General features: G+C 48.1%; 2 protein-coding genes across 20 annotated transcripts in view; both read left to right on the top strand.

Moving 5' to 3' along the window:
• Positions 1–5,423, top strand: part of SYNGAP1 (synaptic Ras GTPase activating protein 1) — a 31,898-nt gene extending 26,475 nt beyond the window's left edge. For 6 of the 19 annotated variants that reach the window (XM_023538540.1, XM_023538539.1, XM_011373470.2 and 3 more), the window contains 2 exons: positions 627–637; positions 745–3,440. In XM_023538540.1, coding sequence (XP_023394308.1) covers positions 627–637; positions 745–1,120 — 387 coding nt within the window. In that variant the 3' untranslated portion in view covers positions 1,121–3,440. Of the gene's footprint in view, positions 1–626; positions 3,441–3,498 lie in introns of those variants that run through there. The other 13 variants (XM_023538545.1, XM_023538549.1, XR_002783555.1 and 10 more) reach the window with 12 other exon arrangements.
• Positions 5,424–6,627: 1,204 nt separating this feature from the next.
• Positions 6,628–11,761, top strand: ZBTB9 (zinc finger and BTB domain containing 9). The gene is made up of 2 exons (XM_011373476.2): positions 6,628–6,902; positions 7,084–11,761. The coding sequence occupies exon 2, from the start codon at positions 7,144–7,146 to the stop codon at positions 8,548–8,550; it is 1,407 nt and encodes a 468-aa protein (XP_011371778.1). The 5' UTR covers positions 6,628–6,902; positions 7,084–7,143; the 3' UTR covers positions 8,551–11,761.
• Positions 11,762–13,917: the final 2,156 nt, after the last annotated feature.

The raw sequence follows: 13,917 nt of genomic DNA on the forward strand, positions 1-13,917 counted from the left end.
CTCCCTTTCTTTCCCACTTCGTGTGTGTGTGAGGACCTCTACCAGAACCTCAGTCTCTTCGCCCCCAGACACTATCAGTTCTTGGAACCCTTGCCCCATTTGTGCCTGCTCCTGTTCAATCAGGGAGTTCAGCTTCCTCTGAGCTCTTCTTGGGCCAAGAGAGCTAAAGGCTACATTTCACTAGAATAGAGCACACGTTAGTATGAGTTCTAATTTCCCCAGGCTCTGGATTGTGCTCTTGGGACTTCAGATCCCTATCACCTCTGTTCTCTTGGCTCCCCAATTTTCCTGACACCTGGACAGCTCCCTCATAGAGTCTTCCTGACTCTTCAGCTCTTGAACCCTCTCACCCTGTAAGCTCTCATTTCCCTCAGTGTTTAAGTCCAGCCTCCTTTGGCCTGTCTACCGCTCTGGCTCTCACATCTGACTAGCTTTCCTGCTCCCTCCTGCCTCCCTCTCTTCTCACCAGCCAGCTTTTAGGACCTCCCTCCTGCACCCTTACCCTTGCTCTCCCCATATTCTGCTCACTTTCCCACCCATGGTCCTTCTTCTGCTCTGACCGCCAGGCTTCCCCACTACTACCACCCAGGCTCCTGACCCCATGACCCCACTCTCTCCCCCTGCAGCTCCTCATCAGGTAATTCTCCTGGTTCCGCTTTGACCACGGGCGGAGGACACAGGGGGAGGTGACTCCGGACCACTGCAGGTTGGTCATGAAGCCCAATCCCCTCTAACTCTCCACAGCCTCTCCCCGCTCATGGCTGCCCTCCACACCAACAACCTCCACAGACCCCGCCCTCCTGACACCTTCCATGTAGACCCATCTCCCAAGGCACTGCCCAGACAGAGACAGAGTACTTCCTGCTATCTCCCAGCTGGTTCAGTGATACCTTACCAACACCAGGCATCTACCCTGGACAGGCCCAGCACAGTGCCAGGTCACACTCCTTCTCCCACAAAACCCACCCCCAGCCTCCTCCCGACTCTCAGTCCTTCTCCTCTTCCTCTCCAGTGTATGTCTGTCACCCCCCATTTCACCAGAGCGTCCTTGGGGGTTGTGAGGTTAGGGGTGGGATTCATTAGGGGTGGCAGTGATGATGGGTTGGTGGACCCTGACTAGAGGGGCTGTGCTGACTGCAGCAGGTAGGTTGGGGTTTCTTCTTTCTTTCCTAACCTTGGTTCTCTAAACCTTCTTCCTTCTACCTCTCACCTGCTTCTTTCTCTTCCTCCCTCTGATATCTGTGAGGTAAAAGGTATACGGGGTTCCTCTTCAGCCCCACTGAATGGGAATTTGGAAGGGCTAGTTAACTCAGGGAGGTTTCGGGGGGGCCTGGAAAGAATGCTGTTCATATGTGAAGACAGTCTGCAGCAAGGAGGATGAATGCAGCAAGGAGAAGCAAGAAAGGAGTCATAACAGATGTTAGGACTGGGCCATGTGGCATGGGAGCTGGAAGTGGGGTAAGATGTCTCCCTAGATAAGATCATGGGCTCAGTAGCCATGTTGATTCCCAGGCAGAGATGCCAGGAACAGCATGTTAAATAACCTCTATTTTTTTGTCAGAGCTCACATCCCAGGGTTGCTAATGCCACTCATTCCCCCTCTCCCGCCACCCAGTGGCCTTGCTGGACACATAATGCTACCTAAAAAGCTAGTAAATGGGAACCTGTCAGCCACCGACTTCATTTCTGAGATGCTTTATTTTCTGTAGGGTTGATCTGCAGCGGGCAGTGGCTTCTCACATTGTAATTTTAACTCTCTGCCTGCCCAACCTCTCTGTCAAAGTAGTTAGTGATCTGTAAACAGATGCTAAAAGGCACCAGGGGACCTCACCATTTAAAGGACTCCCGCAGTGAATTCTGTTATAAAATGAATAATGGCACCCTAATTTATCTACTTTCTAAATTTGGGTCCGGGGAGGGTGGGGGGCATGCCTGTGTGCTGTCACCAACAGACGAGCAGACGGAAGGAAATCCGAGATTTCCTTCCCCTGCTCTCCTGTCATAATCGGGATTCCTTACCATATGTAATTTTCTCTCTTGCTTATCTATAGAAAGTGTGTGAGATGCTCAGCAAGCTAAGAAGGCAGCTTTGCTTAAGGCTGGGGTTTTGGCGATCTTCTGAAAGGGGAGCTCTTTGATTTGGAAGGGAGAGCTGATCTGGGAGCCTCTACTTGGAGTATTTTTGTATTTTTTAGAAGTATGCTCAGACATAACTAGGTTGCCAGGCCTAAATGCCCTATGGCCCAGGAAATAATTGGGAAACGTTTGCTAAACCACTTTTAGGTATTGGTGCCTCTGCAACTCAGCCATTAATTTAAAAATTAATTTTGTGCCTGTGTTTTAAGTCAGGTAAGCAACCAGAAGTATAGTACAAATGGATTTCTTTTCTCCTAGCAGAGGAACAGAAGCCAGAGTTGAGGGCAGGAACCAGGAGTTGGTCCAGGAGCGTAGGGGGTGATACAATAGGACCTAGGGTGGGAGTAGGGTCTGGTACTCCTCACCCGTTAAGTAGGAGCCCAGGGTGAGGGACTGAAAGGAATGTGGGGGTGGAAAGGAATGAAGTATTTCTGCTTCCTGGGGATACAGAGATTGGGGCATGCTGTGTCTCTGCAGAAGTTCCTAGTCGGTTCTGGTTAGCATGAGAGAGAGGCAGCCCTCCCACAATATTTTTATCTTCCCACATCACTTCCCTGAATCCCCTTCCTTTCCCCCCAGTACAGTTAAACCTCTCTAATTTGGAATGTTATATTTGAGAAGATGGCTACTCTGAATAAGTGACAAAACTGAATGACAGTGTCTATTTAATGAAATACATGTCTTCAAAATATATACAGTAAGTAAACCTCAATGAATAAGGCTTTTCCACTGGAGGCCCTCAGGGAGCATGCATTAATGAATAGATAGGATTGAAAAGTCTGTTTTCTGGTATAGGTTAAATATTCCTCCTACAGACACATTTCCACTATTAATTTGCTTAGCATACCCTTTCTTCAGAGATAAAGGAAAACTCAAGCCCAGTTTTTGTTCAAATTATGAAAAAATTCCAACTCCATAGGGGTTTGGATTAATGAGGTTTTGCTGTACTGCCTCCCCTGTTCCCTCAACACAAAGTTCCTACCTTGGATTGGGGGTGGGCTGGGAGGGGGCTCCAAGAGGAGGTGGGTAGGCTGGGCAGGGGAAGATACAGGGGTTATCTTGGGGGGTAGGTGGGAACTTGATTCTTTTGAACTGGTTTCCTGGTGTGACTCCCTGGGTTGAAGGCCCCTGTTAGGAGTCTGGGGTAAGATTCTCTTCTCCCTGATCCCAGAAGATGTAACTTCTACTGCAGGTGAGAAACAAAATAGGATAGGAGCGGGGTGGGGGTTTCCTGGGGGAAGGGGGTGGGACATGGCTATGGAGTGGGCTGGCAATGGGGGAGGTCACTGCTAAGGGGCTGGCACCTAGGCCCCCCGCGAAGCGTCTCAATAAGTCCGCGCTCTCCTTTTTGGTGTCTTGCAGGAGAGGCAGCTTCCCCCCTTGGGTCCAACAAACCCGCGTGTGACGCTTGCCCCACCTTGGAACGGCCTGGCCCCCCCAGCCCCGCCCCCCCCACCCCGGCTGCAGATCACCGAGAACGGCGAGTTCCGAAACACCGCAGACCACTAGCCCACCCAGCATCACAGACCTTCTCCCTGCCCATGCACCCCACCCCGGAACAGCACCAACCACCAGGACTGGATGTCGCCGAGGGACAGCGGGATTGCCTCCCTGAATGCCTCCTTAGGGGGTACTAGTCCCCCATTCCCACTGCACCATTTCCAGGAGGGAGAGCAGGGACCCTTAGCTGCCCCTTTTTCCTTCCTGTTGGGGTGCTGCCCCCTGTGACCCCCAGGGACCCGTGCCCCAGGATACCACCTACCCCACACAGACCCCTTCACTCCGGGGTGCTATCCCCATCCTCTGCCTCATCGTTCCCCTGAGCACTGGGGGACAGACCCTCACCCCCACCCTGGGGGTGTGGAACCTCCAAACTTTCAACTTCAGGGTGATTTTTTAGCAGTAACCAGAGCTGACAATCTAACTCCCCTCCACCGCCCCATTTTGGCCTCCCCTGTCCCCCTTGTTATGGGGAGGGGACCCCGGGTGAGGGGGCCCTATTACCCCTTGATTTCTCAGGAGCGTCTGGGGGGGCTCAGCACGCACAAACTCCTTCTCTTCCTACCACTCTTAAATTTACTCCCTCCCCACCCAGAACCCAGATGGGGTGGAGGGGCCACCGGGGCAGGGAGGGGGCGGCACGGGGGAATGGGAGTTGTCTCCCCTTCCTCCCACACCTGATCTGCTCTTGGCTGGTCCCAGAGCGGGGTGAGGGGGCTTATGCCCCCCCCTCCCCCAGTGTGTTGGGTGGGATAGAATTGAGGTTAGAGTGAGGGGTTAGGGTTTAGGAGGGTGTGTATGTTGGAGAGGACAGACTAGCTGATCTGTTCTGCCCTGACATACACAGTCCCCCCTGCCCCTCCCCTCTCTCTTCTTGGTCTCTACTCCCAGGGGAAGGGGGGAACTTACTCTAGGAAAAGCCATGTCTCTCTCCCCCAGGGTGGGGGGACCTATGTTGGAGGAGGGGTGTTGGGGGCCCCCTTCCATGACTCTGACCCCTGGGGGGGAGGTAGGACAGGGCTGGGCTACCCTCTCATCCTCCCCCTCTCCCCAATCTCCCTCCACCTCCCTCCCTCCCGCCAGCTCCACAGTTTTTCGGTGTTTCTCTGTACATAGCTCACTGGCGGGATAGGGGAGGTAGGATGGATGGGGTTTGGGGTAGGTAGGTCATGGGAGGGAAGAAGCCCCTCCTTGACACCCCCTCTTCCCTGACTGCTGTCCCCTACCCAGCCTTGCCCCCTCATCCTTTCTTGCGTTTGGTATTGAGACTCTTCGAAGACTCCACCCTTCTTTCTTTTGTATGGACAGTTCCCCTTCAGTCCCCTCCCTTATACACATACACCCAGCCGGGGCCAAATTTATACTTATATAAAAGTTGTAAATATGTGAAATTTTATCCTTGTGCCCTTTCCTTGCTTTCCCAACCTCAGACCCAACCCCAGACCCCCCCCTTCCTCCTCTCCTCTTTGGCTGTTGTAATTATCTGGGGTTTGTACTGTACATATCCGGGGTGTGTGTGTGTGGGCTGGGGGGCAGTCCCTCTGTACAGAGCTTCCTGGCCCCTTCCCCCATGCTACCCTCCCCACCCACCACCCTAAGGGTAGGGAGATGCTCTTCCTACCTGTTTTATTTTGATTTCTCGTTCTCCCTCCCCACCCAAGCCCACTCCCAGCCTTCTCTACCCGACCACTATCCCTTTTTCTCCACTCCCAGCCCCATTTCCTTTTTTTCTGGAGTGTGTGGTGAAACAGAAAAATCATGTTTAATAAACAGAGATTGTTCTTTTACTGCTATGCTGACTTTCCTAGGCTGGGATCTCCAGAAGGACCAGCAGGGTAATAGGATCTGCTTATTGGGAGGAGGCTGATAGCCTAGGAGAAGCTATATCCCTGTGTGATGCCATAGTCTCCTCTTAGAATTTCACTCTCCTACCCTGTGAGGAGATTTATTCTGTTTTAGAGGAGGGATATTAAAATACAAAATTCAACTGAGTAAATTGAAAGATCTAATTGGCTTTATTCACCGATTCATGAATTGGGCAGCATCCCGAATCTAGCAAATAGAAAGGAGCTCAGCCCAACAAAAAAGGAAAGGTTTTTAAAGGCAGAAAGGGGGTGGAAAAAGGAAATTACTATCAAAGAACACATTGTTTCAAGCAAAGTCACCCTCCTATGGGGCACAGAAGAGCCTGTCAGGCCGATTACCTCACTAGTGCTGCAGGTAATTCCAGGTTGGCTGGTTAAAGGCTACATTCACGAGAGAGGGTGAAACAGCAATTGAGTTAAGTATTAAGTCTTAGTTTGCAGACATGGGCTTGGCACAAGTGACTCCATTTTGGACCTGCCGGTTTTTTTTTTTTTTAACAGGGTTTTGCACTAGCCAAAATCTAGTTCTCCCTTCACCACTGCTCCATTTAACCCCAAGGAGTAAAGAGGCTAAGGAACAGCAGCATTACCTGATAAAAAGATTCCAAATATATATCTATATGCGTCTTTTTTAAAAAAATTACCTAGAAATAAAGTTTAATTGTTGGTTAAAATGTTCATGTGCATAATGGACGAAAGAACATGGTTCCTTAGCAAACTGAGTTCCAATTCCAGACCCACTACTTGCCAGCTTCGGTTCCCTCGCTCCGAGGAAAGTGAGGATGACAACACCTACCTCGCAGGGCAGGGGCAGAATATAAGGTGATGTGAGCAATGCCTAGCCCGCAGAGCAGGTACCCACTTAATCTCGCTCTCTCAGAACCTAGCGGGGCGCAGGCGCTTCATTTAACCATCTGGGCGGCTCAGTAGTCGCCCCTCAGTGCATTGCTCTTCGGCAGCCAAACAGCCTAACTTTCCGCAGTGGCTGCCGCCCGGCGGCCGCAAAACCAGTACTACCTCACCAGCACCACCTTTTCGCCCGTCAACCAATCAACGCAAGGCTTGTAGACCTCCAATTGGCTGCTCCTAAACCCGCTCGCCGCATCCGCCGTCGGCGTCCGGAGGCAGGCGGTAGCTTCCGGCCGGGGCTGCGCAGTAGCTGCAGAGGCACTCGGGGGACGCGGCGCGCGTGTATAGGCGGGGGCGTGGCGGCGGGAAGGGCCGCCTGGCCGGCAATCGCGGTTTCCCGGCGGCCGCGGCTTTCCGAGAGCCCGGGCCCTGTGGGCACCGTAGGGGAAACAGAGTGGCGGCAGGAGCCGTCCCTGGCCTGCGGGGTCAGTCAGGCTCGTGGCTGAAGGACTTCTTCATCTTCTTCCACAGGCCCTGGAAGTTAAACCCCCGGTTGGTGTTCGGTTGTTTTTGTTTTGTTGGTGGGGGAGTGCGCGGGACCGATCTGCAGAAACTGTCACGGACTGAAAAGTTTCCACGTATGGGGTGGGGGGGTAGGGGAGGTGGGTAGTGTTTGTGATAACACGGTCCCCTTATCCAGAGCTTCTGTGACCACCGTCTCTCTCCTCCACAGCCTCATCCCACGTGTGGTCTATCCCCATCCCTCTGGGATCTCCCGCCTTCCTAGGAAGCTATGGATACCTCGACGCCTTTACCTCCAGTACCCCCGTCCCCGATCTGCAACCCAGCCCCAAGGACCATCCAGATCGAGTTCCCTCAGCATAGCTCATTGCTGCTGGAAGCCCTGAACCGTCACAGGCTAGAGGGAAAGTTCTGTGATGTGTCCCTCCTGGTGCAAGGACGGGAACTTAGGGCTCACAAAGCAGTGTTGGCTGCCGCCTCTCCTTACTTCCACGACAAACTTCTTCTGGGGGATGCACCACGTCTCACTCTGCCCAGCGTCATTGAAGCTGATGCCTTCGAGGGGCTTCTCCAGCTCATTTATTCAGGGCGTCTCCGCCTGCCACTGGATGCTCTCCCTGCCCACCTCCTTGTGGCCAGTGGCCTCCAGATGTGGCAAGTAGTAGATCAGTGTTCAGAGATTCTTAGAGAATTAGATTCCTCAGGTGGTGGAATTTCAACCCGTGGAGTGACCCCTTATCACACACTTCTTTCTACCACATCCTCAACAGGAGGTTGGTGCATTCGCTCTTCCCCTTTCCAGACTCCTGTGCAGTCTTCTGTCACTGAGAGCCCTGTTGGAGGGGAGGGAAGTGAACTGGGAGATGTGTTACAGATTCAAGTTGAAGAAGAGGAGGAGGAGGAGGAGGAGGAAGATGAGGATGAGGAAGACCAGGGGTCAGCAGCACTCTCTCAGGCTCCTCAACCTCCGAGAATATCAGGGGTTCCCCGCCCTCATGCATCCCACCCACTGCCCCTATCCACTACTCCCCGTAGGCTTCCAGAGGATGAGAGTGTGCCACTTGAACCACCTGCCCCTCCAACTGCACTGCCCCCCAAAATCCTTTACATTAAGCAAGAACCTTTTGAGCCTAAGGAGGAGATATCAGGAGGTGGAACTCAGGCTGGAGGAGTAAAGGAGGAGACCAAAGTGTTTCCTGGAGGGGACACTGAAGGGAATAAAGAACTAGGGTTCTTGCTGCCCGCAGGCGCAGGGGCAACATCTGGAGGAGGAGGTCCATCTTGGAAACCAGTGGATCTTCATGGGAATGAAATCCTTTCTGGGGGTGGAGGACCTGGGGGAGCAGGGCAAGCTGTGCATGGGCCTGTGAAGCTAGGGGGGGCACCCCCTGCAGATGGAAAACGCTTTGGTTGCTTGTGTGGGAAGCGGTTTGCAGTGAAGCCAAAGCGTGACCGACATATCATGCTGACTTTCAGCCTTCGGCCTTTTGGCTGTGGCATCTGTAACAAGCGCTTTAAGCTGAAGCACCATCTGACAGAGCATATGAAGACCCATGCTGGAGCCCTGCATGCCTGTCCCCACTGTGGTCGTCGATTCCGAGTCCATGCCTGTTTCCTTCGCCACCGGGACCTATGCAAGGGCCAGGGCTGGGCCACTGCTCATTGGACTTATAAGTGACTACTGAGGCCATAAACGAACTTCTAGGACAAGAGAGCCACTGCTGCTGATGGATACCTACCCCTCACTAGCATAGCACCCCAATCCTGGATTTTGTAGTCATGCCAAGAGGATAGATATGTCATGGATCTCTTGTTCTTGGGTGTGGGCCTCAACCTGGCAGATTTGGAAACTCAGATTTCTTATCTCATTACAGGTTTTTACTAATTACCATACAGGAAAGTGGTTTACAGGCCATATGTAAATTGGTCACTTGCCCGTAATAGACCTTCTTTTTCATACAGTAAACCAGATTTCAAATCAAGAAGTTTATTTGAAGAGAAAGAGCAAAAAGACATAAGATAAATGTTTCATTCAGTCTTCTTGAGTTAAAGGAGCTGGTCTCCATCTAGACGTATGTTTGATTCAGGGTTCTAGTAATTCAGAGACTAAGCTCTAAGCTTTTGTTTCCCTCATCGCTGAAATATGAACAGAGTTCTTCTTACATATTTTCCTTTTCATATCTTTCCAGAAGCCCCTCAGATCATAACTTGCTTTCTCACCAGTAGACCTTCCCAACACCTTTATTTTTATGTTGTAGCTGAGCACTTTAACAAATTGAGTATTCCGTGTATCATTCCTAGAACCGAGAATATTCCCTCAACAGCCTGTGCCTCTTGTCTGCCTTTGACCACCACTGATCATGTATTGATCACAGTGACTGGAATGTGACCAGAGAACTCAGGAGATGGCCACTGACCTAAAATGCTCTCAAGGTAGCACTACAACTCTGAGCAAGTGGCCTAGGTCAGAGGGACTCAGGGCTGAGAGGACACATACTGAAGGCGCAGTGGGACCATATTCCCTCCCTTTCCATCCCCACCCACACATGACAGCCCCTTGGTTGAGAGGTAAAAGGGCAATTTCAGAATGAGAAGGTAGTTGCAGGTTACTTAATTTCTTCAAATAACTTTGCCTTGAAATCTAAGCTGACAGTGGACTAGATTGAGTAATTTATGTGGGAAGGATATGAAAACAATTGCAAAGACTTGGATGTATTCCTTATGCAACTGGGTTATGTCGATAAGGGAAGAATGGAATGGTTTCACACTGGTGCAGAGAAAACGACTTCAGTGGGCCAGATTCCAGGTCAGGACCTGGCACTGAATAACCTCTGGTAAGTTACCTTATCTTTTAGAGTCTGAACTGTTAACTTTTTTTTTTTTTTTTTTTTTTTTTTTTTGGCGGGGTGGTATATACCTCCTCACTGGTTATGTCTTTTGTTTAAATGGCTTGGTTCACATGCTCTTTACCTATACGTCTCTGACTTCATGTATTATGTATAATGTTTGGTTGTTTGGTTTATTCTACAAACATCTAGTGCAAAGCACTGTGCTATACCCTAATTTATACCCTGCCCTCAAGGACTTCACAACTACTACTGAAGCTAAACAGATTAAGACAACGTAGCATGATAAGTCCATAATAGTGGGCAGTACAAGCTACTGTAGAGGCACAAAGGAAGCTGAGCAAAGACCTGGTATAGGTCAGCAGAGGTTTCACAAAGAATTCCTCTGTGTGCCAGAGTACAGCAGTGGGTGTGGGTAGCTGAACTGATGTGGAAATGGTGAACATGAGTTGAAGCCACAACTTCACTGTCAGGAGTGATAGTCTTCCCCATAGCAAGTTCCTCAAAAGTTACTAGGTATGATACCCAGAAGAGACTGAAAAATGTGACTTTATGGCTGAGAAGGTGAATTGTAGCTGGGATCTATCAGCCCATGAATAGCCTTGCTGCGGTACCATCCCCATGGTAAGGCTATGAACACATAGGAAAAGGAGTCAGGGAGCAAGGCTGCCAGTCTTTGATATTCTGCAGTCCCACTCACATGCCATTCTTCCAACACATTCTGTAGGTGGCTATATCTGTTGGCTAGGATCCTTTGGTTGCAAGCAATGAAGGTTGGTTCTGACTAACCTTATCAAAAGAGGAATCAATGGATGGATGTGGGGTGGCTCCTGGAATGGAAGAAAGGGATGAAGGACCAGACTTGGGAAAGACAAGACCTGGGTCAGATGTGGGGGTCCGGGGAGCAAGAATTGGGGAATATCTTCAAGTCATATGTTTTGGGATAATGACCCAGTCATTCTTATTTCTTGTGTCACTCAAGATAAAATTTCCCAGATGAGAACTCTGAGCCTCAGGTTCACCCCCTGGCCTGAGTACCTTGATCATGTGTTGCATTGAGGCAACAATGTGGGTGTGGAATCCTCAAGGGGAAATTGAAGTCCTGGGATAGAATAGTGGGGAATGGATGCTGGCCAGACCACAGGAACAGGCTACCACAGACAGTCTCCACATGCTGCCCATCTTGGGATCCTTAAAGCCTCAGGTATGCCTGGAACTTAATAGGTGTTCAAGATATGTTGAATCTGCCTAAATTCCACCTCTGCCCTTTGAACTTAAGACAGAATTGCTTCCTTCCTCTCTTAATCCCAATAGCACTTTGTTATTACTCTATAAAGCCAGTTAAAACACCATGTTAGAGTTTTATTTAAAAAATTGCTATACAGAAAACAATTTCCACGATGAAAGGTTTTGGTTTAAACAAACTGAAACGTGTACCTTTCTGCCCCTGTTGTTTCCTCCTCGTAGTGGAAGAAATATCCCTTCTATCGTTGAAGGCTAGCCCCTTCCCAGAACCTTTGCTCTTTTAATTATCCCCCTCTGTCCTGTATCTTCATTCTGTGTAGTTCCTCATTTGCAGTTAATCATGCTCATAGGTTGTGAGAATACGTGTAAAATGCTTAGAACAGTGCCATGTATTAAGTAAATTCAGTAAATGTTAGCTCTTGTTATGAAAGAACATTAGTCAGTTACCCACATCTTTACTGGGATCAGTTCTTTCAGGGAGGGATCATTTACATGAAAGGAAAGTATTTTCAACTAAAAGGGAAATGAGGCATAAAACGCTCAGTAAGGATCAGATATTGTCATTGTTATTATTACCTTTCTCATAAATGCTAGAGTTCTTTTCACCTAACTTTATACACTCCTGGATGATTTTTATCCACTTTTCTGAGTTAAACCATTTAAATACTGATGACCTTTAATTTTATAACTCCAGTTTTCCTGACTCCCAAACCCACTTCGATTTCTCCCTTCTTTCCTTCCTTCAACAATAAGTGCCTCTGTACCAGTAGCAGGCACTGATTAAAAGAGCAGAAGGTATCAAGGGCTTGGACCTTGGATTATTGCTTTAAGAGACAGATCTTTAAACCAGCTATGTAGATACTTCATAGATATCTTGATATGCTTAACATGTCTAAAATACTCTACCCCGCTTCCAGCCAGCTGTTCCTCTGCTCTTTCTAGGTTTAGTAGTGATTCCACCATTCACCCAAAAAATGCCCAAGACTGAAACCTGGGAGTGTTTCTGAACACCTATCTCACCTCCCATACCTGTGCTACCAGTGCTATTTCCTAAATATTTCAAATTGATGCATTCCTTCATTCTTATTGCTGCTACTGTAACCTAACTGGTTGTCTTCTGTCTTGCTTTCCTCTGTTTTTCACTCTGTACACTATGGCCGGTGGTTTTTCTAAAGCAAAATAAACCTGTCTTACCAACTCTTCAGCTTAAACCTTTCATTGCTTCCTCTTGCTCTTTCACGAAGTCCAAATGATCTGGTCTCATTTACTACAGTCTTGTTGCTCATTACTAACTCCCCCTAGGCCTCCTTTTTTCGGCTCTTCATGCTCATTTCTCTACCTAGAATAGTTACCTACCTAGAAATAGCCCTCAATGGGCTAATTCCTACTCTCTTTAGATATCAGCTTAAACATCACTTCCTCTAGAAATCTCCCTGATCATTAGGACCTCTCTGCTGTGTGCTCTACTAGCTCTTATTTCCCCATGTCATGAGACTTCCTTAGAATTTCCTTTATTCGACAAGTATTTGCCAGCTAACCACTATTACCCGTTATGTGTGGGCACTGTTTTAGGCATGGCAGACATTGTTTACCCTCATGAGATTCCATTCCAGTTCTGTAAAGGAAATATACCAGGTAATAAGGTGGAGACTAACAGAAAAGGAAGCCATATTGTATACATTGATCTAGTATCCAGAGGAAAAGAAGGACCCAGACATGCAAAGCAGGGCAAGGAAGGTGGTTCTCGTAAAGTGTTTAGCAGATGCAAAAGAGACAGAGGTTGGTATGTTTGACAAGGAGACCAGTGGACCTGGAGAGGAATGAGATGTTTTAGTCTGTTTAGGCTGCTGTAATAGAATACCATAGACTGGGTGGCTTATAAACAACAGAAATGTATTTCTCACAGTTCTGGAGCCTGGGAAGTCCAATATCAAGCACGGGCAGATTCAGTGTTGTGAGGACCTGCTTCCTGATTCATAGAAGGTCATCTTTTCACTGTATACTGCATCTCTTTTATAAAGACACCAATCTTATTTATGAGGACTCCACCTTCATGACCTTATCCCCTCCCAAAGGCTGAGCCTCTTAATACAATCACATTAGGATTAGGATTAGGATTATGAATGGGCACATTAAGTCCATTGCAGATGTAATTGAAGAGGTAGGCTGGGGCTGGGTTATATAAAGTCCTTCAGATTAATGATAAGGAATCTGAATTTTATTCTAAATGCAATAGGAAGGCAATAAAGAGTTTAAAGTAGAGTAATGGTCTTCTGACATTTTAAAGAGATCCTATTATATTTGGAGGTAGGACTGACATAGGACATCTAACAGATTAATATAGAGATTGTGGGAAAATGAAAAATCAAGGAAGACCTCTAGAATTTTGGCTTGAGCAGTTGAACTGGAGGCCATTTAATGAGTGGAAGACAGGAATAGAAGAATGTGGCAGTGGATCAAGTGTTTCGTTTGAATGACTAGTAGTATCCAGTGAGCAGCTGGATGTACTTGTCCAGTGTTCTTCTAGACCAGGGATTGGCAAACTTATTCTATAAGGAATCAGATAGTAAATATTAGGCTTTGCATGCCAAGAAGCAAAATCAAGGAGATTATATAAGTGCATAAAAATTAAAGAAAAATCACAAATTTTTTATTGACAAAATTCAAAATCTAACAATTGAGTTCATTTTGTGTAATACAGTCTGCAGCTTAATTGGGGTTCAAGGTTAATGTTCCCTATCATCAAAGCCAATTGCAAATGTTCATCTGTTAATGCTGATCTGTAATGAGATTTTACATATTTCATCTTTAAATATGTCTTCATACAGCACTGTCAAATACTGATATCAATCCAAGAGCATATGATTTTAATTGAGCATATTCATCACTTGGAAGGCATTTATAGAATTCTATTATATTCTTCTCTTGATACTTGCCTTTTATCATGTTGTACA

This window comes from Pteropus vampyrus, unplaced genomic scaffold, assembly GCF_000151845.1.
Source record: "Pteropus vampyrus isolate Shadow unplaced genomic scaffold, Pvam_2.0 Scaffold225, whole genome shotgun sequence".
Lineage (NCBI taxonomy): Eukaryota > Metazoa > Chordata > Mammalia > Chiroptera > Pteropodidae > Pteropus > Pteropus vampyrus.

Coding starts and splice junctions, on each gene's coding strand:
- ZBTB9 (XM_011373476.2), top strand. CDS start 7,144: ATGGATACCTCGACGCCTTTACCTCCAGTACCCCCGTCCCCGATCTGC.